The 27,617-nt window shown below is 44.5% G+C and overlaps 1 protein-coding gene and 1 long non-coding RNA gene across 2 annotated transcripts; both read left to right on the top strand.

Annotated features, from left to right (window-relative positions):
• Positions 1-282: 282 nt before the first annotated feature.
• LOC130380683 (rho-related GTP-binding protein RhoE-like) lies at positions 283-9,848 on the top strand. Its single transcript, XM_056587972.1, has 5 exons — positions 283-583; positions 1,284-1,371; positions 5,545-5,654; positions 7,206-7,340; positions 7,962-9,848. Exons 1-5 carry the CDS (start codon positions 434-436, stop codon positions 8,208-8,210), a joined length of 732 nt encoding a protein of 243 aa, XP_056443947.1. The 5' UTR covers positions 283-433; the 3' UTR covers positions 8,211-9,848.
• Positions 9,849-13,074: 3,226 nt separating this feature from the next.
• On the top strand, positions 13,075-13,346 carry LOC130380692 (uncharacterized). The gene is made up of 2 exons (XR_008895319.1): positions 13,075-13,111; positions 13,224-13,346. It is a non-coding gene; the product is annotated as an uncharacterized LOC130380692 (long non-coding RNA).
• Positions 13,347-27,617: the final 14,271 nt, after the last annotated feature.

The following is a 27,617-nucleotide window of genomic DNA, read 5'->3' on the forward strand; positions in this document are numbered from 1 at the left end:
ACAGTCCAGTCACGGCCCTGAAATGTTGACGCTACTCACTGATTATGCACTTAATCTGGTGATTCATATGACAGGAATGGTCGGTATGGTGACGGGTACCGCATTCGGCCATAGGTTTAGTTGAACTTATTTAATACCATTTTACGGAAAATGGCATTATTTCAAATATGTTGTTTGAGTTTGACAAAAAATCAGGGGTTGCTCTGGGGTTTCTGAGTAATTGCTTGGAGTTGCTATAGCAACGGCAAGCAACCGTTTGGCGCCGCCCCTGCAGGAGGACCTGAAGTTGTCACACACCGACAGACACGGATACAAACGGACTACTGCCGCCGCATCAGGACCGGGAGGAACACTCACACTGCGAGTCCACCACCAGCTACCTCGATTCCGCAGTTACTTTACTTTTTTGTGAATTGAATTCCCTTTCGTATCGATGAAGGAACGCCGTTCGGTTCAGAGATCAGCGCTGAAGCCTGCCCTAGACCCCCCGCAGAGCGTCACGTGTAAGGTTGTGGTGGTGGGCGACAGCCAGAGCGGGAAGACCGCGCTGCTCCACGTGTTCGCGAAGGACTGCTTCCCCGAGGTGACTGAAGTTTTCCCCGAGCCAATTATTAATCATGATGACCATTGTTATGATGATGATGATGATGATGATGATAATGATTTTGGTGGTTATAAGGATGATGAGGATGATGATGTCCATTGTTATGGTGATGATGATGGTGGCTGAGGGTTATGATGATTATGGTGATGGTGGGGGTTATGAGGATGATGAAGAAGATGATGATGGTTGCTATGAGGATGATGATGATGATTATCAGGATGGCGATGTCTATTGTTATGATGATGATGATGTTGATGGTGGCTATTACCATATTCTTAACCCTAACCCTAATCCTTATTAGCCTATAATTCTCAGTGTCATTGTTATTATTTGTATTATTGTGTTCATGTTGTTGACGTGGGGTGACAGGAACTCAGGAGATAACTGTAAGGCTGCTGGTTCAATCCGCGGCTCCTCCTAGCTGAGTGTCAAGGTTTCCCTGAGCAAGACACCTCACCCTAACTGCTCCTGACGAGCTGGCTGCCGCTCTGTGTGGTTGACTCCACCATCGGTGTGTGAATGTGTGAATGAATGGTTGTATGTGAGGCAATATGTAAAGTGCTTTGAGTGGCCACTGGCGAGAAAAGTGGTGTATAAATGCAGTTAATTTACCATTCATATCACGATGCTTCTTCAATGTACCCCATTACTCATCCTGATGTGTTTGTGTGTTCCTCAGAGCTACGTACCCACCGTGTTTGAGAACTACACAGCGAGCTTCGAGATTGACATGCAGCGCATCGAGCTCAGCCTGTGGGACACTTCAGGTAGGCTCATCACATCACTACAATGTATGGAGTCAGAACTCTGCTTGGCTACCTCCTATCTGCAATTACTTTACTTTATGTGAATTGATTTCTCTTCTTTTCTGAACCTTTGTTCTTTCACCCCTTGTCAACTCGTCTTGTTTTTTAGATAATTTGGAGTTTGTAAACGTAGGCAGACATTGACTGAGGTTTTATCTGGACATGTCCAGACCTGTCCCTGGCGTGTTGTGGGACTACGGTCAGTGGCTTCATAGTCAGTGTTAGGACTCCTTTAGTGACTTCAGTTCATAAGTGTGTTGAGGGTCCATCTCTAAATGGCAGACTGTCCATAATCTTATATGAAAAATATATTTAATGTCAAAATCATATTTTAGGTTGAGTGTTATGTACTGAAGTAGGCTTACTGAAGTAGACTTATTGAAGTAATCTTACTGAAGTAGGCTTATTGAAGTAGCCTTCCAGAAGTAGTCTAATTAAAGTAGGCTTATTGAAGTAACCTTAATGAAGTAGGCTTACTGAAGTAGGCTTTTTGAAGTAGCCTTACTGTAGTAGACTTACTGAAGTAGGCTTACTGTAGCAACCCGGTCTCACGAAAAGACGTGACACTGTCACGTTATTTATTCTATTGAAACGTGATCAGGATCACGTATTTTCAAATTTTTCGTGTTTACAAGCACAAATTTCAAACCCATGTGTTTCAATTGGAAGTATTTGTCGTGTCACCAGCACGACTTCCAAACTAAGGTTCTGTGCGGGAGCGTTCTCCCTAATGTCCCTTAAGGAGCTCCGTACAGTACATTTATTGTTAAAAATTGTGAACAATATGACAGCTTTAGGCCACCCGTTTCTACTTTCACCTTTGATTCTGAGAAATTGTGACAATTCACGGATATAGGCTATTAAATGCAGGTGCGCTGCTCAGGCAAACCGCGAAAGAAAAAAGTAGCTGCTTAATCTGATCTTTTTAGAATTGTATGTCTTGATGTTTTGATCTAGCCATAGATCTATTGTCTTGTTTTTGGCTATGTGAATGGAAGTCCGCGTCGATGCCTCGCAAGTCCAGTGTCGCGAGCGGACGTGACATCTAGAAGTCATACCGTATAATAATGGGTTATCAATAATATTGATGCGTAGGGGTCAATTATAACTCTTGTTTATTGTTTATACCACAGTCTGGGGGAATACTCGTATTCTGATTGGGTGCAGGGTGTGTATTATCTCCTGATATAGGCCTACCAGACCCCTGCTAAGTAGTTCCAGTCAGTGTTTAGATTCTCTGCCCGAGCCCGAGCCCGACCCGACCCGACCCGCGGGCCGTGTCGGGTCGATATTTCCCATCACTATCCTCGGGCCGGGCCTTTGATCGAGCGTTTTTACTTTTATTTTATCATTATCATAAATTAGCCTAATCTGAGGAGAAATCTATGCCATAAACAGAAATATTATGGGTCTTTATTACACGGGTCTTCTCAATGCCGTGGAACGCTCCGTTCACTTGCATGGGTCCGGGGATATCTCGGGATTGGTTTCTTTATTAATCGAATGGGAAATGCAATAGGCCTATTTTAGGACCGAATCACCGTTGAACTTGTTTCTAATAACATTTCTAGCGAGAAATATACTTTTTACTTGCATAATCTTTAGTCAGTGATTACGTATGATCTTTAGTTTTATAGTTATTAGGAAGATTTTATCGGCTCGCTCGCATGTTTCAATGACGTCAGGTTGCTAAGGACGCTGCTTTCGCTAAACTAGCACACACACACACACACACACACACACACACACACACACACACACACACACACACACACACACACACACACACACACACACACACACACACACACACACACACACACACAATCGAACCCCTGTCTCCCACGTTGCAGATGAGAATTCTACCACTGAACCACCAATACCAATACGTCAATATATCAAACTGGATTTACTGCAACAATCAACAGCTGACTTATCAAACAAGTGATAGGAAACCACTGTCAGGACTTTTAGGACTAGGGTGGGTCCCAGGAGACTCTGGGGCCCATGGCAACCGTCTGAACATTCTTTGAAGATGGAAAGGGCATGGTTCAGATCTGGAGCTTTCCACGACCTCTGTTGTAAACACTCAGCGATGGTTTGTTGAGCCAAGCCCCATTGTTCTAGAAGGCCACTGTTGTGTTTGTACCACATTTGTAGCATTAACAGTGATGAACGCACACAGAACCACACACACACGTGCTGCAGTCTGCCCTGTTTACATTGGAACGTGTGTGGGCGTGTCTTCCTGGCCTGTTGGTGGAACCTTGAATGGAATGTTTGTGGGTCTGTGTGCTTGTGTATAATTGTGTGGTTGTGTTGTGTGTGTATGTTTTCTGACCTTGTGGCCAAACAAGCCATATTCTCCAGTGAAGGTATCTTACCCGAGAAAGTGATTAACTAGATTACCTGTGATGGTTAGCATGGTTTGCTATATTCTTACTTCTCACTTTCAACCAGTTGGATATGCCTGCAATTTAAATGTGATGTATGTCTGTGTGTGTGTGTGTGTGTGTGTGTGTGTGTGTGTGTGTGTGTGTGTGTGTGTGTGTGTGTGTGTGTGTGTGTGTGTGTGTGTGTGTGTGTGTGTGTGTGTGTGTGTGTGTGTGTGTGTGTGTGTGCTGCGTGTGCGTGTGTGCATATGTTTTGGAGCTGATGAATCCACATTTGAAACAAGGATCCTCTCCCTCAGGGACCAGAGTGACTAAAGTGATCTCTGCAGGTTTCAAAGGCTAGCTCGGATAGAAAAACCCAGCTGAAGTCACACTGACACAGTTTCTCAGGAGATCATGCTGGAAAGCGGTTCACACCGTTGCGTAACAAATTCAAAGTCTGTAAAGGTACCCATATTGAATTGTGAATGTTCTCGGGAAGAGATAATGTGATTCCCGCTAAGACCTCATACAGGAGATAAAGGTTTGGTCAGCTCTCTTCCTCTTCAGGGTCATGACCTCACTTACTATGGCTACAGAAAACTGGTTTAGATTAGCCTATGTTGTACTTTTCCTCTGGCTTTCACTGCTCTTTTAAATTCAAACACTTGAACCGATATCTGTGAATCAAACGTAAAGGAGCTGCAACAGAAACACAGCAGCACATGATCACAACAACACAACAACACAAGTCAGGTTTCTTTAGGGATTTCTCCTTCCTTTGAATAACCAAATGGCCTTGTGTGTAGAATCTGGCCTCGCTTTGCCTTTTCCTCGATTAGTTTTATTAATTAAGTGTCTTAAGAAAATATGGTGTTTGATTCCTGTCTGAAAGGGTACTGGGTTCGATCCCTCCACTTCCGCAGCCTGACTCGTAGACCTCCTTGAACAAGATGCCCCCTTCCCCCCTACCTGCTCCTCAATGACCTGTGCCCTCTGAATTCACTGTAATAGTCTGACGATCGATGACTATGAAGCCACAGCTATTCTCTGTTCTGGCACCTTAGTGGTGGAACGAGCTCCCCGCCTAGACTCAAGAATCAACTGTTCAGAGTTAACCTAGACTATGCACACTCCGTCCCACCCCTCATACTTAAGTCCTGGCACTTATTGTATGCACTTATTGTATGTCGTACTTAGCTACAGTGCTTTGTTGTGTAGCTTCTTATCCTAGTTATCTTTGTTTTCTACAGGGAATGGGTTAACCTAGCGATTGTAAGTGCTTGGCACTTGGTTCTATGAACATTCGTACACTGTTCACCCACTGCACCGTCCGTCAACAGATGACAGAAGGCGTGGCTGACGGATGGGGGAGTAGTCTTTGCAGAGGCATACGTCAGCCAAGCCCGAGCATACACGGTCTGATTGGATGACGGATCCATCGCTGCCTGAAAAGTTGAACATTTTTCAACTTTCTTGACAGAGCCGACGGATCCAACGGAACGGATGGATCCACAATGCATTGCGGCTCCGCCCCATTCAAAGTCAATGGGATCCGTCCGTTGACGGATGCAGTGGGCAAGAGGGGTTACTGTACCGACAGCGATATATTGTTTCACTTTCTTATGACAAATGTACCTATTGTAAGTCGCTCTGGAGAAAAGCGTCTGCTAAATGCCCTGAATGTTAATGAAATGAAGCCCTGGTTTTGGTCCGCTGCTCCGCCGACATTAATCCACGCCATCCTGGCGGTATGTTTCAGGGTCTCCGTACTACGACAATGTCAGACCACTGTCCTACCCGGACTCGGACGCCGTGCTGGTCTGCTTCGACATCAGCCGGCCCGAGACCCTGGACAGTGTACTGAAGAAGGTGAGCACCTCCTCAGGTTTATCATCAGAATTACGATTATTATGATGATCATTCACCCATTAACCCTAATTTGTTATTTTTGTTTTTTTATTTTTGTTGTCCTTTCATTTCATTATTCGTCAATGCTTTAATTACTTAAATTCTTTCTTTCTTTCATAATTCCCTCTTTTCCTTTTTCTTTTCTTTGTTTCCAGCACTCTTTCTTTCTTTCTATTTTCTTTCAGTTTTGCTAGACCTTGACTTAAGTATTATTTAAAAAAATTGTTTGGGGGTTGTTTGAATAATTAAAATAATTGAAATAAATAGAAAATAAAATGTCTTCATGCATTGAGAGAACAACAATTCCAGTTCCAACTTAAACACAAAGGAGAACAGAGCTGGCCTGAAGTGGCTCTCAGCAGCTATTAAATCATGGAGACTACTTCATGCCACTTCCCTCTTCCATCTCGTGATGAGGATGTGTGACTCTGAGATCAGAGGTCAATGATCTGTCCTTGCAATGTTTAACAGTTTAAGGACCCGCCCGGTCCGTGGTAATATCTCGGCGGTCAGCAGGCCAGCAGCACACTGACCATGTTCCTGTTTGAGTGTGCGTGTAGCGTGTGCACTCGCACTTATCTCCCCCTCCCCCACAGATTCACATACCCACCCAGCCACCCACCCAGCCACTCAATCAGCAAAGGCTACAGCACCCTGAGTCCCAGATTAAGTTCCCCGGAAATGCCATTGAGCACAGACCTCCCATTGTTCTAAGGCGACCCTGAGGAATGCACTTTCTGAGGTTCCAATGTTTAAACCCCTGCCGTCGCGTATGATTACCGACTTTCTAAATTCCAACACGCTTGTTGGCACCTTCTAAACTTCTGTTGCTGGCGGTCTTTGTTCCCGACACACTAAGAGGGAAACAGGTAGCGACACCAGGATCCTAACCATGTTGACGTGTAGAAACAGGACTGCATAAAGAATCTACCACCAAGCATTAAAAGGCTTTGATAAGGTATTGATAAGGTTCGCTGCTGGTTTTGGGCTGTAGAACCGGGATGTGTGACGTGTGAATGGGCAAAAGGTTTTTATTACACTCAGAGTAGGGGTGTTCATTTACAGTAGTTCTGTTAAACATTGTTTACTATTTTAGACAAAGGAAAATACAATTTGATGCATTGAGAATCAGGTATGGGGTTGGACACAGATTATAGAGGCTTATAGGCATTTTTACCCTTAAATTTAGGGGATTTTGCTGACGCTTTTATCCAAAGAGACGTACAACCATTTATTCACACATTCACACACCGACGGCAGAGTCAACCACACAGGGCGACAGCCAGCTCATCAGGAGCAGTCAGGGTGGGGCGACCCGCTCAGGGACACCTCAACACTCCACACTACCAGTCAACCCGCTGTACCTCTGGAGCCACTGCCGCCCCATAGGGCTTAGGCACGGACAACTACAGGCAATGTCTGGGAACGACCCAGGCCCAGCAGCCTGTCACCAAGCTGAGGATCACTCTGTGTGGCTGACCAAGTCCCCCCCCCCCCCCCCTCGGTCCACAGTGGAAGGCAGAGATCCAGGAGTTCTGCCCGAGCACCAAGGTGCTGCTGGTGGGCTGCAAGTCGGACCTGCGCACCGACCTCAGCACCCTTGTGGAGCTGTCCAACCAGAGACGGAACCCCGTGTCCTACGACCAGGTGGGTCTCTCTACTCCATCTCCATTGAGCCATCGGTCCTGGATGAATCCTACATTTTGCCCACCACCCCATTCACATTTTACAATAATACAGCATAATACACTGATGACTACAGCACCCAACCGCAAAGTTTTATTGTGTTTCAATGATGTGACAAGTTGTCACTTCACATATTGTCTCTTTCTTATAGACCCTTATCTGTATAGCACGGTTTGACATGAATCACACGGCTGCCATCTTGGTGCTTCTTCACCGCTATAATAAACTGGTTGTCACTTGGTCGCTCTGGAATGCTAGGTAAAGAAGGACCGCGATGGCGGCTTGAACATCCTGAATGGAACTTCACGTCACAGTTTTTAAAACCCACTTGAAGGTGTGCGTCTAGTGAAACCTATTGAATGTTAAAAATGTTTAAAATGGAACGTAGAAGTTGGTGAAGTTAGTTAGTTAGTTAGTTAAAAACACGCTTTGTTGCCATGCAAACCACCTGGATGCTCAAAGGCCTTCGCTAAAACCCATGGATTGAACAAAATGACCTCCCTCTGCATCTTCATCTCCCATGTTGCTCGTTGTACTCGCCCCCTGACCCCTGACCTGACCCCTGTGTCTCCCCCACCGCAGGCGTCCAGCATGGCCAAGCAGATCTCGGCGGTGTACATCGAGTGCTCGGCGCAGCAGTCGGAGAACAGCGTTCGGGACATCTTCCACGTGGCAACGCTGGCCTGCGTCAACAAGACGGCCAAGGAGGGCAAGCGGGCTAAGTCCCCGCGGCCCCCACAGCGCGCCTCGCACATGCCCAGTCGGCCGAAGCTGCCCGCCGACACTGCCGACCTCCGCAAGGACAAAGCCAAGAGCTGCTCGGTCATGTGACTGCAGGACTGTCGCAGAGCGGGCCTATTGGACCCGGTCGACGGAAGGGGTCATGTGACATTGAGGGGCCACGATGGAGAGCAATGCATGATGGGAGAGGGGTGCTGGGGGAGTGGCTCTTCGCCGGACACTCCTGGTTGAGCTGGAGTTGGCTCTGTTGTTCGATACCTTTGACATTCAAACAGTTCCGTTTCCATAGAGACGCGGTGAGACCCTCCACCTGGACATGGAAGGAGGAACGACTCATTAGGATAGGACTGCCTAGCAACTGGCCTACCCGCATCCTCCCCCTCCCCCTCCTCCCACACATCCCCCTCTCCCCTCGTCCTGAAACAGGGGGAAGAGGAAGTGCTCTCTATCACAGCCGGGCACTTCCTGTATCAACTTCTCTCCACACCCCTCCCCTCCACCCCTGCACCCGGAAGTGACCCGTTTCCTCAGAGGTTCGTAGAGGAGGAGTCGGCTCCCTGCACCCACTCCACCACCAGCTCCACCCCAAATGGAAGAGGATGAGTTGGCTCACTACAGCACCTCCACCACCAGCTCTACCCCGACAGGAAGAGGAGGAGGCAGCTCACTGCACCACCTCCACCACCAGCTCCACTCCGACAGGAAGAGAGGAGGTGGAGGATGTAGTGTTGGTGTCGGTCGGTGGTCGGTGGTCATGTGACCACTGCTCACCACGTCATGCAGGAAGGCGACGGCGACATGTGGTGGATGTTGTCGTGGTGTTGGGTTCCTAGGGCCTATTCTGCTACTTGTATTTCTTAGGAAGTGGTCTCTCCGGTGCGGGCTGGTGTCCGGGCGGTAGAGCCGCTTGTTATTTTGCAGTCTGTTTGTCATCGTATCCGCCCTCTTTGTCTCTTCTGTCGATGTCATACCAAAGAACATCAATTATATAGTTTTTCCCGCTCTGATCCAAAAGGACTGACCGGCGAATGATCAATTCTTTCAGACAAACGCCTTGAGCCGAGTCCGCAACATTTGTGGAGAGAACTAGTTCTGGTGAAAACTAGTGATTGTTAAACCAGCGAAAGGCCCCACAGTGTGAATATCGGGTTGTTCTGTAAAATAGTGCAGAACCTCGACAAATATTCTTGTCTTTACCCCAAGACCTCTGAGAACGTATGATTGTTCAGTGGAACTCAGCTACTTCTCACACATACCATCAAACCAGAATGATAAACTAACTGCTGTGACAATTCAAACAAAAAACAAAGACACTACTGTCAGAGATCAAATATTTATCAACTAACTAATAAAAAACAAATGCACATTTTTGGGGTCATATATTTCTAATATTTGTCACAATAATTTTGCTAGCTATACATTTAGAACAAAATGTAGTTCAATATTATTTTTTTGGAATATTTGAATATCTGCGCAATCGCTGTGCTTGGAAATCAATGAACTCTGCCAAACTTTATGGGCACACAAAAAAAGCTGAAATGATAATACTGCTTTCAAGTCTTGCCAGTTTGACTGTGAAGCTGTTTGGTTTTCCCTTCCATAAAAGTATTTTTTCTAATGTCTCTTGATGATATCTTTCACATCGATGTTCGCACAATATTTATAGAACAATTCTTTCCCTTTTCAATAAATAACTGAAAACAGAGTTGTTTGTTTGATTGTGTAAACGTGGCAATTCAAGGAGTCAAACAAGTATGTCCTTTAATGCAGGGTTTCTCAAGCTTTTATTACTGAGGCCCGGTAATGCATATTTTAAATATTTTCACAGCCAGTTATAAGGAGGGGGGATGGACCACAGATACTGTCGGACTGTTGGAACACAGATACTTCAGGACCATTATTAAGAATCTAAACACATTTGTATTAATAGACAGTAACAGTCTAACAACACGACCTTGATATACAGAGTAATTGTTTTTTTCTTTTTAAACAATTATTATTTTTTTTATAGGCTTTATTTCTAAATCTCTGCGGCCCGGTGGCCAACACACACATACACACCACACACTTGGGTGGTGCACAGCTGCCAGTATGGCCCTGAAATCTCAGCACACACCTGCTGTCACAGGGGAGAGGGGGAGCGATGAACGTAGGGAAGGATGGATGGACAAGTGGACAGACAGACAGCACAAGACTTATCATTAGAAGCTGAGTGTCAAATCTTTGCTTTAGGTACCGATGGATTGAGCAGGAACGTCAGAGAGCTGAGTATCTCAGCCCCTCAGTGCTGAACCACTGAAGCAGGAACTAATGTATAACTGGAAACAGACCTTGAAACCTGGTCCACGCCTCACATTCTTTCACACAGCCTCTCGTTACCAAGCAACGCATGAAAGACCCAGGCGGACCGAGTGGATTCTGTTGAAATGTTTGTCGTGGCAATTTCCTTAAGAGCTACTGCGTCTAAGGACAGATTTGCATTCTGAATGCAAAAAAGCAAACACTCGGTTGTAGATATTTCATTTATTTGAACATTAGACTCCTTTCTAGCAGAGTGAGTCCAGAATACAGTTAGACAGAGCTTTTCAAACAGTTTCACATCCCCCCCACATTGCAGATATCAATAATCAAATCAGGTAATGTTTACCCAAGACACAGAGGTGCCTGTGTTCTCATCAGGCAGAGAAATGCATAAGGGGATCCCTGCTTCCTTGGGACCGGTTTACCCCAGGCACAAAGGTTGACATTTAGATTACGGTACACTGGGGAAAGGTAGGCTGGCTAGACAATACAAGGAATAGGAAACAAAGCTTCAGATGACTAAAAGGAAACCACAAATGTATTTTTCCATCACACGTTTCACTGCAGGCTGACGGAGGGAGGGAGGGAGGGAGGGAGGGAGGGAGGGAGGGAGGGAGGGGGAGGAAGGGAGGGGGAGGAGGGGGGAGGGCGCTCTTTTTAGAGTTCATCTTCCAAATCTTCTAATCTTTTCCGCTCTCTTTAAAACCCTGTGTGTTGTATGCTGCAGCGTTAAAAGGGTGAATATATCGGCTGAGGGATTGAGCCGTTGAGTGTACAATGTCAACAGAGGGACAACAAATTACTGACAGCTATTCTCTATACTGATTACCAATGGAATTTGAAACCCCACTCATTAGATTCCAGTAGCACACACACACGCACGCACGCACGCACGCACGCACGCACGCACGCACGCACGCACGCACGCACGCACGCACGCACGCACGCACGCACGCACGCACGCACGCACGCACGCACGCACGCACGCACGCACGCACGCACGCACGCACGCACGCACGCACGCACGCACGCACGCACGCACGCACGCACGCACGCACGCACGCACGCACGCACGCACGCACGCACGCACGCACGCACGCACGCACGCACGCACGCACGCACGCACGCACGCACGCACGCACGCACGCACGCACGCACGCACGCACGCACGCACGCACGCACGCACGCACGCACGCACGCACGCACGCACGCACGCACGCACGCACGCACACACACACATAAACCTTTGGTTATTAGAAAATCTGCCTCTCTCCACCAGCAACCCCACGTCCCTGATTCTCATTAATCGTTCTTATAGGCCTGATGATGGACCCACATAACGTAATAATGCAGAATGCAATATGCAGAGAGCGAGGGAGGACTTGGCAGACACAAGCCGCTCTCTGGATCCCTTTCCCGTGTAGATGAGTGTTCCTGGGGAGAGAGAGGTGCTCTTCCTCTTCCGACAGAGGGATATCCGTATCCATGTTATTGTTTCAGACATAGTTGAGTCTAATTCTTCGTCCCGTTCCTCGTTGTTGTTGTTGTTGATGTTGTCATGTTGGTGTTATTCTCCTTGCTCACTGGCGTGCACCTAGTTCCCCTGGTTAACCTGCACCCTGGGGTAAACTGGTCACCAGAGGCCTGTTTCAGGTAGCTGGTTTAACATACTCTGAGTTTAATCCTGCGCTCTGAGTTGGTTGACTCAGAGTTCAGGGTTGAAAAGCAACTCTGGGTTTTCGGTTTCAGAACAGGTGATCAGCGTTGGGTTAATCAACTCTGAGTATGTTCACTCTGGGTTGAGGGCGTGCCTGTTGACTATGAAGAGCCATCATCAATGGATCTCTGATAACATGATCAAACATGGACCAAAAGCGTAGATCCACTTACTTTTCCCCCACGGAATTGGAAATTCTAATGAACGTGTATGCCGAGCAGTTACCCATTTTAACAAAAAAAAGCAATACCGCCGCGGCAGCGAGAGCGCGAGAGAGAGCTTGGCAGGAAATAGCTGAACAAGTCAATGCGTGAGTCAAATAAATTAGTAAAATAAAATAAAATAAGAGGAAAGTTTAATATCTTCCACTTATTCAATATGTAAATTGTGTGTGTGTGTGTGTGTGTGTTTGTGTGTGTGTGTGTGTGTTTGTGTATACATTTACGCAACCCCGAGTTGCCCCACGAGGACTTGGCAGCAAATGAAGTACAAAAATATAGTTTAAACAGGTAAACTAATGTTTAATTGAAATCAAATCAATTGTGCTCTTTTGCCTGCTCTACCTAATTTAACAGCTACGTTCAACATGTATTATATATTTGTATACTATATTTAAGCAGTAAGTGTAAGTAGTAGGCCTACATTTCCCAGCCACCCCAACACTGCCAATATTTAATAGGATTTAGATATATTAGAAGGCTACACCTAGGCAAAATGCATTATAAATATATATGTGTCTTCAAAATAGCGCTTACTGAATATTAGGGTAACATTTTCCTCCATGTTAGCAAATCGAAAAAATGCAGAGGCCCGGCAGACTGGAGGGGGTCCACCACCTGCAGCCCTCACAGAGGCTGAGGAGATGGCCCTCAGCCAACAGAGTATATGCGTCCTGTGGCTGAGGGCATCCCTGGGGGGAGCTCCTCTGATCCCCCTCACCCCCCAGGATAGAAGTGCCTTTACAGTATAAGAGGTTGGTTATTCAAAATAATTAAATATGTACACGCAACCCAGCGCGTTGCAAATTAGATGGGGCAATATTCTGGCTCAAGTAATAATTGCACTGTCTAATCATCTTCTTCCAGTTACTGATGGCGTCATCGCCCTACTTGAACCAGATGCCCTCACCAACCTCCATGCAATTGTAACAATTCAAAAGATGCAAAAGGATGCTTTGGAGATCCAAATTTTGGAACATAAGTTATAGGTGGGTGAGTTTTTTTTTGGTGCTTTCAGGAAATAAAAAAATCCTCATAATAAGTAGATTGTCTTTATTAGAACACGGGCTGTGGTGGGACAAGTTATTTTGTTGAACAGTTTACTCAAAGGGTTTTAATTCAGTGAACAATGCAGACGATTATGCTGAGCATGTGCATGTAGAGAAGAACAGCATCTGGTTAAAAGCAGTACCAGGGTCTTTTCTGCCTTGCATTCTTAAAATGAGTTTCTTGACTTGCAGCAGTTATAGGTCCGTTGTTAGTCAGCTACTCTGATCATGGGAAAGCCACAACGTTGAAGTGAGTGTAGTAGCCTACAGAGCAGGTGGGATGCACGGGGCGGATCATTCTGCACATGCGTTAATTGCGATAAAAAATAAAAAAATAAACTTAAAGCATGCCCCCGGTGCGTTTGACAGTTAACATGGGGGCTGAGAAGGTGGTCTAAATAAATGATAGATTGCGCTGAAAAACGATAGCGCTCGTGAAGAAAATTATCAGGAAAATAAAGTATATCCAACCGGGGTCTTAATAATCGTTCCTCACGGAGATTCCTTCTGAGGATCGCAGCCTCTACGTCCACAGGCTCTCGTAGAAAAGGACATGCCATTTCTAACACTTCCTTCTGTCGGAGAGCTGCATTCAGCCTTATAGACAACAAACTCAGAGTAGGTCTAACCACCTCCCGAGCAGGTTAGGTCCACGGCGCATGTTGCCGCAGCAACTAACTCTCGGTTGCGCTGAACCTGCTACCTGAAACGGAAAACCCAGACTTTCCACTAACTCAGAGCGAACAAACTCGGGGTTGCCTCAAAACCAGCTACCTGAAACAGGGCTCAGGACCCCCTTATCTGTACCAGAACAACCCCTGTATGTGAACATTGCCCTCCATGATGTATGAACGAATGCATTGCGGGGAGGGGGTGAAACTTTATTCTGGGCTCCCTCTGCTAGAGAGGAGAAGAGGGTATGCATAGCTTAAAATAGGTAAAATGCCTACAACTATAGTGTGCTTTTTTGCATTTGGAAGTCTCATCTGTCTTTGACGCAATATCCCCTAAAGAGCTCACCACGACTACACACACACATAGTTGTTGAGTCATGTGAGTGATACATGTAAATGCCTCCTTGGCAGTTCAAGGAGGTGGTGTGTGTGTGTGTGTGTGTGCATGTGTGTGTGTGTGCATGTGTGTGTGTGTGTGCCTATGTGTGTGTATGAGTGAGTGCTTGTGTGTGTTCGTGTGTGTGTGTTTATGTGTGGGTGTGTGTGAGTGTCTGTGTGTGTGTGTGTGTGTGTGTGTGTGTGTGTGCAGTGAATGATCGGTTCTATAGGAGTTTGCGTATTCCTAAAGGTCACACTCTATCAGAGCCGTTGGCATCTCCTAAAAACTAGCAAAAGTTGTTCAATTTATTTTCATTATACCACGTGACATTTTTGACTATATCAATTGTTATGGTTTGAAAAATTCAAATCTATTATATTCTATCATTCTAAATATTTTATTTTATGCATATTTTTTTCAACATAAAAAGGCATTATGTTAGGATAATATGAGAAATGTGCCCCTTTAAACGTTAATAATATCAATAGTTCGACAATGCAGTCAACCGTGACAGAATTGGAAGATAAATTGGCCAAAACCTTGATTTCCAAATCAAGACTTTTCAATACGAAAGATAGTGAAATAAAACCCATCTCTTTCCTCAATACAAAACCAGAGATCAAAAAATTCAGGGACACAGCCATAGATAATTAAAGACGTAAAAATACTGTAGGAATCCAGTTTAGTGTCTTTATAGCATTTTACATGAATTCAAAAGCCATAGCATATGTGAGTATAAAATGTTAGCCAGCAGCTTCAGCACTCCCCCTCACCATGTCGAACCAAGAAGTCTGCTATAGGTTGCCAAGGCCCAAGCAAATCTAAACGGTTCAAAACATTCAGCCTTTCAAAACCATCACCATTGTTGATCCAAAAGGCATCACATCCGGTAGCCATCAGGGCACTCCTTCCTCCTCCATGTGTGTATTTTGAGATGGAGAGACCTCCTATTCCCCCCCCCCCCCCCCCCTCTCTCTCTCTCTCTCTCTCTCTCTCTCTCTCTCTCTCTCTCTCTCTCTCTCCCTAGCAGCTGGGTCTGCTACGCCGTTGAACTGTAATTCAGCGAAATGTCGCAATCAATCACCACTAGAGGAAACAGACAAACACAAACACATGATATTTTTCTTAACCCTGTTACACGCTGTGACATCACAGCTGGACAATGACCATGAACCCCTTATTCATTTAAGGTTTGTGAGCGAGAGAGAGAGACAGAAGGGTGAGAGAGAGCGAGAGCGAGAGCGAGAGAGAGAAAGAGAGAGAGATGGGGCTGTGTGTGGGTTGTTTCAAAGACAAAGGGTGGTAAATGACTTCCTTCCCACAGTTCCTACGTGCATTGTCTCTCCTTCTCTTCTCATCTTTTCTCAACCGCTCCTCTCCTCCTTTCCTCTCCTCTCTTCCTCTCTCCTTCTTTCCTCTCTTCCTCTCCTCTTTCCTCTTCTCCTCATTCCTCTCTCCTCTCGCTCCTCTCCTCCACTCCTCTCTCCTCTTCTCTCCTTTCTCTCCTCTCGCTCGTCTCCTCTTCTCTCGTCTCCTCCTTTCCAGCTCTCCTTTCTACCTTCCCCTCGGCTGCCACTCCATAATATCGATTTAGAGGAACAGCTGACTGCCAGAGATGGCTAAGATTGTAAAAGGTGTGTGGATAAATATGATTAGGCTTAAACACAATCACACACACACACACGCACATCCACACACACACACACACACACACACACACACAAAAGACGGACACACGCACACGCACACACACACGCTGTGGATAAATATGATTAGGCTTAAACACAATCACACACACGCACATCCACACACACACACACACACACACACACAAAAGACGGACACACGCACACGCAATCATACACACACACACACACACACGCACACTTAAAAACACACTCACAAATTCTTTGAACTATACATTAGTTGGAGTACTATCCTTACGATATGAACATTATATATGATATCAATGTATGGACATTTCATTGTTCAAGTCTTAAACAAAGTCTTCCCCACAGAGTGTGTTACCAGTTATAACATAGCCTGATTCTCCACATCGTGGCCTTGAGCAGTCAGTAGCACCCTGTCTCACGCACTAGTGAGACTGCACCCAGCCAGACAACAACAACAACAACAAGAACAACAACAGCCCTAACCCCCCCAAGCCCATCTCCTGTTGCCCTGACAACAAGATCACCCAGCAGTCGTCATGAGGGGGGGCGTTCAAGGACGCGCCGAGGGCTTTGACGGTGAGGAGAGGTGTCATGGAGAGGACTGGGAGGTGATGGGAGATGACAGGAGTTCGCCGCGGTAACGTTCCCTCACTCTGCTCTGGGCCCCGTTTCCCGATAACGATGCATCCAAGCTCGTACGATCATTCTCACGATGGATCTTGCGATCCATCGTAAATTTCTTTGGAGCGTTTCCCAAAACTCCTCTTAACATGAACGCGGGTTCACTGCACTCACGTCTAGGGATGGGAATTGATAAGAATTTCACGATTCCGATTCCGATTCTGCTTATCGATCCGATTCCTTATCGATTCTCTTATCGATTCTCATTGGGTGAGAAAATAAGTATAAATTTGTTTGTTTGCATTACATCTCTTTAATATCTGATCAGAAGTGCTTCTAGTATTAGGAAATTGTACATTTTCAAATCAATTGGTCTAGACGAAAAGATATATGTTTCGCTTTTTAAGCCCAAATGCCATCATTATGTGCCATACAACTAAAAACACAGACTGAAAACAGCCAAGTAAGAGCTTGTGCCTTTCTAACAGTGCTCATTTGCATTCAACTTGTAACAAAATTAAACTGACATAAACAAAATGAAGCATTGATTAGACAGAGATTTATTAGATGGGCCTACCTAATAAACCGTTGGAACACACAAGACCGGAAACCATAGCAATGCCGGTAAACAAACCCCGAGAAGCCCAATCCCTATGAGAGCTCCCCACGCTACGGCCATCCGGAGGCGACAGAGCTGTTGGCCGTGATATTATATATACAATTATAATATAGTATATAATATATGATATACTATTATATATAGAGCTCCGGGAGTCGCAAACTGCAACAATCACTTTATCCTCCATTCCGCGGTTCACCCGGACTGCACTGCACTGAGTATGACGGCTGAACGCGGATTGGCTGTTACGTTACACATGTCACTCAGTTATCACGCTGTTGAACGCTGATTGGCTGTCATCACGACAAAAACTTGTCATCGGTTTTCTCCCGCGAAAAACTCGCCCTTATACGCGTCTCTACGTTCACTTTGTATGGGATCTTGTCGCCCCGTCGCGTTTGGTGTGAACGCACAATGCCATTCTTCCTCGGCGGCGACATGTTTGCTGCGTTCTGAACCAAATCAAAGCAGCGTGTGTGTGACGTCACGACGCATTTGCCGCGGTAACCGGTAAGCGGAATCGTTAAGCAGGCTTGCTAACGATTCCAAGGAATCGGTTGACTCGGAACCGGTTCTGAACAAGAACCGGTTCTCGATTCCCATCCCTACTCACGTCGCAGGAATGTCGCAGGAAAATGGGGTTAAAAGGGTTAAAATATCTCCCCATCAAGGCCAACAGCAGAGTAGCCTACGTAAAGAATAGACTGCAATAATATGAATGCTAAAGATATTAAAACACAATTTATTAGGCCTAGGCCGACATATGTATCAGTCCTAACCCTAAATACATTTTTTCACAGCATTTTCCCCCCTGAAATAATTCCATATTAACAAAAATCTAACATAGCTTGTGTGACAACTACATTTATCTTAATGTGCTGATTTCTGAAACGTGCTATGCGCAGCAAAGGGAGATGACTTTATCTGATTCCGCATCGGGTTTCATTGATTGGCGCGCACTCTCTAGAATATTTGTAGACATTAAAAATTCAACGTTCCATAATTCAAACGCAGAGGCTAGGCATTGACACACGGCTATGGCTAACCCGATTAGGAGAGCTTGGTCTTAATGCTGCCCATGTTGTTGGACTGGATGAAGTAGGCTATCGGTCTTTTTACACTGCCAAGCTGGTTCGGTCGCAGCTTGGCACGCCCGGCGATTTCACCTTCTTATCTCAAGTTTCCTGTGTAAAACCGAGGGGGTCAAATCCCCCGTTCGTCCCGGCTCAGGCTTTCTTGGTTCACTGGAGAAGGCGGGGCTGCGCACAAAGAGTCTCTGACCTCTTTAGAATAATTTGTATTATTGCATACTCCCGAATGTTTTAATTTTTTTATGAAGACACCCGCATGCAATAATGAGTTCACGTGAGTTCACAGTCCAATAAATAGTGAACTTCATCACAGCCTCACCGAAGCGCCTACAATGCTTAATGCAAACAATCGCAACAAAAAACGCCTGCAGAAATTCTCAGACACCCACTGGTTTCAGCATGAAACCTGTCTACATTAGCCTATTAATCTCTGCAATAAATTATGTTGTTGTTGACTTCTAACATGTCTCTATCTTTGCTGTTTAAATCTAACAGTAGTCTATGAGTAATATATCGGCAGTAACCACTCTTTTTGGTTGCGAAATTGCGCCAGCTGGGTATTCCGTGGTATTGGTTTTGTTTTAATAAAACACATTCAATACAAGAAATGTCCGCTGGTGATGCCACTGAGGCGTAGGCTAATGATTCTCTTAGCATCCTACGAGTACCCGTGGAGTCCTCGTTAGCTATGTGCATTTTCAGGACGTTCGTTAACAACGATGCTTTCGGGAAACGGTGTGAAAACTGTACAATGCTTTCGGGAAACGGGGCCCTGGAGTCCTCGCTAGCTACGAGCGTTTACACGACGTTCATTCCCAACGACGCTTTCGGGAAACGGTGTGAAAAGGGTAAGTTTGTCGTACGACGCACTTCACGATCCACTTAGGTTAACGATGCTTTCGGGAAATGGGGCCCTGGAGTCCTCGTTAGCTACGAGCGTATTCACAACGTTCGTTACCAACGATGCTTTCGGGAAACTGTGTTAAAACTGTACAATGCTCGTACAACGCACTTCACGATCCACTTAGGCTAACGATGCTTTCGGGAAATATAATAATAATAATAATTACACATTTTATTTAAATCTCTTTCAGGACACCCAAGGTCGCTTCACAGATAAAACAAATAGGAGAAAAAATATAAAATAAAAAGTAAAAGGAAAAAAAATATCAAAATATATAGTCCATAGCCATATCATAATCTATAGGCTAGTCTGAAGAGATAGGTTTTCAGTTCCTTTTTACACAGGGCAGTGGATTCACACTGCCTGATATAATTTGAAAGTGAGTTATTTTTGGGGCTGTGTGGGAGAAAGCTCTCTCTCCCATGGTGCTGGTCCATCTTCGGCACTTTAAGCAGACCACCTGATGAGGACACTTTGGGCAACTGGTAACCAATGTAGCTGTAACAGTACAGGTGTTAAATGGCTTGTGAACTTTGTGCCTGTTACTATCCAGGTTGCAGAGTTCTGAATTATTTGGAGTGATTTATGTGGAATGCCAGAGAAGATGGAGTTGCATTAATCAATGCGGGATGTAACATAGGCATTGTATCTGTGTACATGTTGATTTATATGTAGAAACCGCTTCTTTTATTCATCCGTGTTGCTTGGTGTTCAGTTTAAAGTGATTATGCAACCATTTTGTTGACGGTCCAACAATACACCATCAGGTCACTTTCAATTCTGACAGAATTTATTTCCATGGCAACGTGTGTGTTAAGAAAATTAGACGTGATTGACTCACACACCCTCGACGTGTACTGAAGTCTCTGAATTCAATCTGGAAGATATCAAAAGCAGGCACGTGCAGAGTGGGGGGCAATGGGTAGGGATGGGAATCGAGAACCGGTTCTTGTTCAGAACCGGTTCCGAGTCAACCGATTCCTTGGAATCGTTAGCAAGCCTGCTTAACGATTCCGCTTACCGGTTCCGGTCGCGGCAAATGCGTCGTGACGTCACACACACGCTGCTTTGATTTGGTTAGGAACGCAGCAAACATGTCGCCGCCGAGGAAGAATGGCATTGTGCGTTCACACCAAACGCGACGGGGCGACAAGATCCCATACAAAGTGAACGTAGAGACGCGTATAAGGGCGAGTTTTTCGCGGGAGAAAACCGATGACAAGTTTTTGTCGTGATGACAGCCAATCAGCGTTCAACAGCGTGATAACTGAGTGACATGTGTAACGTAACAGCCAATCCGCGTTCAGCCGTCAAACTCAGTGCAGTGCAGTCCGGGTGAACCGCGGAATGGAGGATAAAGTGATTGTTGCAGTTTGCGACTCCCGGAGCTCTATATATAATAGTATATAATATATTATATACTATATTATAATTGTATATATAATATCACGGCCAACAGCTCTGTCGCCTCCGGATGGCCGTAGCGTGGGGAGCTCTCATAGGGATTGGGCTTCTCGGGGTTTGTTTACCGGCATTGCTATGGTTTCCGGTCTTGTGTGTTCCAACGGTTTATTAGGTAGGCCCATCTAATAAATCTCTGTCTAATCAATGCTTCATTTTGTTTATGTCAGTTTAATTTTGTTACAAGTTGAATGCAAATGAGCACTGTTAGAATTCCAAAAGGCACAAGCTCTTACTTGGCGGTTTTCAGTCTGTGTTTTTAGTTGTATGGCACATAATGATGGCATTTGGGCTTAAAAAGCGAAACATATATCTTTTCGTCTAGACCAATTGATTTGAAAATGTACAATTTCCTAATACTAGAAGCACTTCTGATCAGATATTAAAGAGATGTAATGCAAACAAACACATTTATACTTATTTTCTCACCCAATGAGAATCGATAAGAGAATCGATAAGGAATCGGATCGATAAGCAGAATCGGAATCGGAATCGGAATCGTGAAATTCTTATCAATTCCCATCCCTAGCAATGAGTGCCCGAGCCCCTGCCCTTTTCCCTCTGAAGGACCAAAGTGCCCTTTTGAGTGGTCATTTACATTTTCAATGCTTTGTAAAATTACACATGAACAATTAAACATTAACATGTGAATAAATTATTCGAGAATAAAAATGTCTCAAAGTAATAATATAGAAGTAAAGTTTGTACTTTGTAGCCTCGTTTACCGGCGCTCAGTGCGCTGCTGCCGCTGGGTGACGTCATAGGCATATCAACGTGACCTTTCACCTTTGCCTGCCTGCAAGATGCGCTTGTTGTTTTAAGAGACGGTACAACGCAGGGTAAGATCACTACAGAGTCAGACACAGACAGTTGTTTCCAAAACCATCAAGTTGATAATGCTAAATAAACTTTAACAGTTATCTCTAGTGTCATTTTGAAGTATAGGCCTATGTTTGCGAGCAAAAGCTTTTCAACAAGAATCGTTTTAACTGACCTGTGAAAGTGGCAACCACTCGGTTTATTTTCTATAGCCTACCAGCTAGCTATACAGCTAACCTATCTGGGAAACCTTTTGAAATTGCAAAGGAAAAGCATACATCGTTATATTGAATCTGTATACTCTGTAGTAACTACTTGGCCACATGACATGGCCAAATCCGTTTCATGTCTACTCTGTCTAAGTGTCTCTGGAAGTAGGCTAGTTTATGCAAATTTGCACTAGCAGTAGTACTAGTAAGGCAGGTAGGCTGTTATGTAAAATTGCCCTAGGCTATTTCATCTTCCCGATTTTGTGGTCCAACTCCGCCAGATATCCCAATAGTGATCCGCGAACAAATTAAGGTGTTAGCGTTACAACTAAAATGAACGCAATTGTCGCGGTTACTCCGCTATTGAGATTAACCTGCTGTGTCCTCTGTACTGAGATCAATTCTAAGGCTTGGGTGGCGACCAGGGTATCAAATTAAACTACAAGTTCTCATACAGATGTTAGTATCATTCCTGACATCCTTGCATGAAGTTAAGAAGGCGAAAAAATGTTACTTCTCAAAAAGCTCAACTCTCCTTATATTTTGAGAAAATAATCTGATGTTCCACACACGCACACATTCTCTTCTTTCTTTCTCTCTCTTTGTGTCTCACTCACCTCATACTCACACACACACACACACACACACACACACACACACACACACACACACACACACACACACACACACACACACACACACACACACACACACACACACACACACACACACACACACACACACACACACACACACACACACACACACACATTTTTATTTCAATCATATAGTTGGATGTCAGATTGTTGCATTTTGGATGGAGAATATTTGTGTGAATGTAGTCTCATGTAAGGCTCAATATTTAATTCTAAGGTGTACAGTATTGTGGATTTACTATTATGTTAAATGTCATATTGCACTTTCTAGACACAGTATAGTTTGAATACTGTATGTTTACATTTTGCTTGGACAACAGTAGCATATTTTGGATATATTTGTGTGAATGTCTAACTTAAGGCTCCATGTTTCATTCTAAGGTGTACAGTATTGTGGATTTACTATTATGTTAAATGTCATATTGCTCTTTTGAGATACAGTATAGTTTGAATACTGAATGTTTACATTTTGCTTGTACAAGGGTTGCATTTTTTTGGATACATTTTTTGGGAACTCTAACTTAAGGCTCCATATTTATCTTTAAGGTGTACAGTATTGTGGATTATGTACAATTTGATATATCCCTTTCTACAGTATTAATAATGTATGTAAAATGACATTTTCTTTTGCACAGTTGCATTATTTATTCATGTGAATGTAGTCTGAAGTAAGGCTCCATGTTTCATTTTAAGTTGTACATTTAAGTCCATTTGTTTATTTAGTATTTGAAGTGTTTGAAAAAGCGTAATTCAGTATTTAAAATAAAAATGACATATATAAAAATACATATATATTGCATTTGCCCTTTTTGGAATTTGAGCCCCTGCCCCTCAAAAGGTCTCCACACGACCCTGCTCAAAAGTGAAACTTATATCCGATACGTTCAGAAAATTACAATAACATATTTACGTTTGAAAACACTTTCAGAGATTATTTCCTATATTTGATTCTTCAAAACTAATCTTTAAAGGTATGAACGTTTATACATTTATATACACCCATGGCAACACGCAGGAGTATGCAGGCGCACGTTGGCAGACACTTAGTGAAGTTTGTTTGACTGGATTTTATCTTTTTAACATTTTCGTGGCTTTTTGCCTCTTCTCTTTACGGACAATTTTTAGAGACACTGGCCCTCATTTATCAAACGAGCGTACGACAGAAAACGTGCGTAAAATGGACGTACGCTCATTTCAACGTTGAGCTTGGCATTTATCAATTTGAACGTGAGCGCAGGCTGCGATGAAATCTCACGTCAGGTCTGAGCTCGTGTACGCAAGTTTTTTTGGCGCAACATGGGTATTTCAATGATGAATAGTGCAGCACAAGTAGCCCATGTTCAACATCTGTATTAATTACTAAATAAATTGGAATTAGCCCAGCCGTTCAAACAATTACAATCAAGTCAGGCCTAATTAAAAACAGTATTGCTATGAAAATAATTAGAATGTGACAGGTGAAATGTTTATTCAGCTGTCTATATTAACAGGAGCTTTGCCAAATAGGTGGTCGTGTCTCAACGATGGCATATCTGGCTCTGTTAAGGACCTCAACGCACAGACGAGAGAGTTTTTCGAGACCGCGCCGATTTTTTTAAGGAGGGCGATGAATGGCTCTTGAGTCGTTTTCGTCTCCCAAGGCATCTCCTGATGGAGCTATGCAATGCTTTGGAGCCAGAGTTAAGGCGAGAAACTAGGCGATCAAACGCAATACCTGTGCAGGTTTGCTCTACCTTGGGATTTTTGGCCACCGGGATCTTGCAGCGGGAGATCGGGGACAGGTCTGCTATTTCCCAGCCAAGTATTAGCCGAACCACGCCAGCAGTTTTGGCAGCTATAATGTCCCTCTCCGAACGTTATATTAAATTCCCATCTAATAACGATCAGCAAACTGGAATCAAACGGGATTTGTATGCTATTGCTAGGTTTCCAAATGTGATTGGTGCGGTTGATTGTACCCATGTGCGTATGAACCATCTATTAATGATTACGCGTAGGCCTACATCAACCGCAAAAGCTACCATTCAGTTAATGTTCCGATTATTTGCGATGCCAGAATGTCAATCCTGAACATGGTAGCCCGATGGCCTGGGGGCACGCATTCTTTTATTTTCCAAAATAGCAACGTTGGGCATCGTCTACATCAGGGCGCACTACATGGTCAGAGTCATCTCGGTGAGTTACGCTGCAGTCGCACTGCACCGGCCTCCTCCCGTTTCTTGCTTGGCCGGCTTCACAGCCGCAACACGTTTTTTGGTGCTGAACTTCATGTCGGACCATTTTTTCTTCACCTTATTCGAAATTAAATAACTTTAACGGAATGCAAACAATAGCATGTGAAATGTTTTAAGCTGGATAACAGAAGTTGTACATTTAATTTATTATTTAATTAATTTAATTAACAAACCTCTTCCGTAGCCCGACGAACATTGGAAACACTATTCACTGCAACAGTTATTTCCTTCCATATAGCATTCTTTTGCTGGCCTTTAATGCCAGCTTTTAGGCTACAAAATAAAACCAGACGGTTCGCATCCACCAGTGACCCGAGCTTCTCCATTTGGGTCTCGGAAAAATTCCTCTATTTTACCGTTGGACGTTTCTCCATGTCGTAAAAGTTAGGGGCGAGACTTCTGAAGACGTGCTTTTATATGGGCGTGTTACGTTAATTACGATCGATCTCAGCCGCCGTATTTATCAACACCAAGATCCTTCGTACGCTGGGATTGGTGTGATACGAAGGTTTCGTAAATCTCACGTGGGTCCTATCGTAAGATGAATCATGCGTTCAGATTTGCACTCATTTCTACGTTCGTTTGATAAATGAGGGCCACTGTCCCCAATGCATACGTGATCCCTAGCCTTTTTTTTCCCGCGTAGAATTTTTTTTTATTTTGTTGATTTCGGGACTGCTCATACAGCCGGCTGCATTTATTAATATTTAAAAAAAAAATTTGCCCAGTAGATGAATCAAATGGTTTCATCTGACCAATAACACCAGCCCTTCTGCATTCCTGTCCAGTTATCAACCGCTCCCCTCCTGCAATGAAACAAATCGAATCTGGCCTTTTTTAATGCCAGATCCATTAATAATAAATCATTGCTACTTGGCCAAACCATTTCCGACAAGAATTTGGATTTTCCCTGCCTCACTGAAACTTTCCAGAAACCAAAATTAATATCTGTCTCTTAACCAGTGTGCTCCCCCTGGTTATAGCTACCTTGCCTGCCCTCACACTACACACTAGGAGGAATTGCTGTGATATATAATACTGTTTGCAGTGTGCAAATCACAGATATACCACCTCTCACTTCCTTCGATACATGGCGTTTATCCTATCTAGCCAAATTTCAGTCATGGTAGTGCTGATCTATCGCCCTCCTTCCATGCCCAACAGTTTTTTTTGCTGAGCTGTCTGAGCTCCTGACCCTTTGAGCTCCACCTGTCCTGCCATGGTTGTCCTTGGATATCTTAACATCCATGTTGACCGTCCTGAATGCAGTTCGTCTGACAGTCTGGCCTCCGCTTGAGAACTTTGGCCTGAAGCAGCACATAGACTTTGCCATCCACAATATAGGACATCCGCTTGACCTCATATGCACTGCCGGGGTGGAGCCCTCTAGCATTGACTGCGCTGTTTCTGGGCTAAGTGACCACATCCTCATCACCTGTGACCTGGAAATGCCCCGCCCCCCCCACCCCTATGAAACACTCAATTCGATTCAGGAATCTAAAATCTGTCGACACAACCTTGCTCTCTAGTGCCATGACAAACCTCCCCACCCTTAACTCTGTTGCTATCTTCAATTCATACTTGGTCTATGTTTTAGATGAAGTAGTCCCTTTAAAAGAACGCACAGTGTCCTTTTTCAAATCCTCTCCCTTGTATAATGAGGAGCTCCACTCACTTAAGAAAACCGGTCTACCAGTCCATGTCCAGATGTTTGAACAGCATCAACATTTTTACAAAACAGCTTTAGTTGCTGCCCATTCATCCTACTATACAACTCTCATCAATAGTAGTAGGGACTCACGAGTCCTGTTCTTTACATTGAACCGGTTCCTCCGACCTGCCAACACTGCTGTTACCTCCTCCAGTGAGCAGTGCAACAACTTCCTTCATTATTTCCAGGACAAAATTTACTCTATGTAGAATGTTGGTTTATTTGAGTGTCTCTCTGTGTTCACATTTCTAGTCTAGGAACAGGCCAGTGCCTCTCAAACTGATACAAGGTGTTATTTCCAACATTCGGCCATTTGTTATGTCTCAACAAGGATGAACCAACCTGGTAGTCTGGGACATAGCCAGGGCCATATACCTTATCAAGGGTGAGAGTGCTTCTGTTCTCTTGTTCTTCATGTTTTCTTTAATATAATACTCGCCCCAACCCTTTGGATCGGTGAGAAGAGGGTTTCGACAGCCAAGGAACACGTCTCAAAACTGCTCCTCAACCGCATCCACTATAGATTATTCAACCTAAGTCTGTATCTCGCTGTATTACATTGTGGAATAAACCATCTATTCAACCCTCTTATCCAACCTGACAAGTTGCTTTGATTTAGACTTCTAGAATTACTACTACGACGGAAAATACACAATGCAGAGTCTATACGAACAGTTTAGAAATAAGCTGAAATCTAACATTCATTAATACCAAAATTCTCCATGCCACCCACTGTAGTGGAGCTGCCATCTCCTGTTCTACAAGTCACTGGTCTCTACACCTTTTCTCCTACCAACACAGCTGTTGTGTCTGAATTGACTAACCAGATGAGGAACACCACCTGGTCTCTTGACCATCTCCCAACACCTCTGGTCAAGATCTGCCTACATGCTCTGGTGCCTTCCATCACAGCCATCATAAATACATCCCTCAGCACCGGGATCGTTCCAAATGAGCTCAAACACGCAGCTGTCAATCCTGTTCTTAAGAAAGTAGGTGCCAACCACGGCCGGCGAGGGACTCATTTTCAGCCCTGGAGTTTCATGCCTCAGACCGGCCCACTTTAAATCACAACCTATCATATTAAAATAATGTAATTCGAACTATACATGTTAAGCATACAATAGCGCACTGTTCTCTAAAGCCTTGTAATTCCGTGTA

This window comes from Gadus chalcogrammus, chromosome 4 (genome assembly GCF_026213295.1).
Source record: "Gadus chalcogrammus isolate NIFS_2021 chromosome 4, NIFS_Gcha_1.0, whole genome shotgun sequence".
Classification (NCBI taxonomy): domain Eukaryota; kingdom Metazoa; phylum Chordata; class Actinopteri; order Gadiformes; family Gadidae; genus Gadus; species Gadus chalcogrammus.

Excerpts from the sequence above, each read along its gene's own strand:
- LOC130380683 (XM_056587972.1), top strand. The coding sequence starts at position 434 with ATGAAGGAACGCCGTTCGGTTCAGAGATCAGCGCTGAAGCCTGCCCTA. Across the intron at positions 584-1,283 it reads CGAAGGACTGCTTCCCCGAG|AGCTACGTACCCACCGTGTT; the intron begins GTGACTGAAGTT and ends TGTGTTCCTCAG. Across the intron at positions 1,372-5,544 it reads CAGCCTGTGGGACACTTCAG|GGTCTCCGTACTACGACAAT; the intron begins GTAGGCTCATCA and ends GGTATGTTTCAG.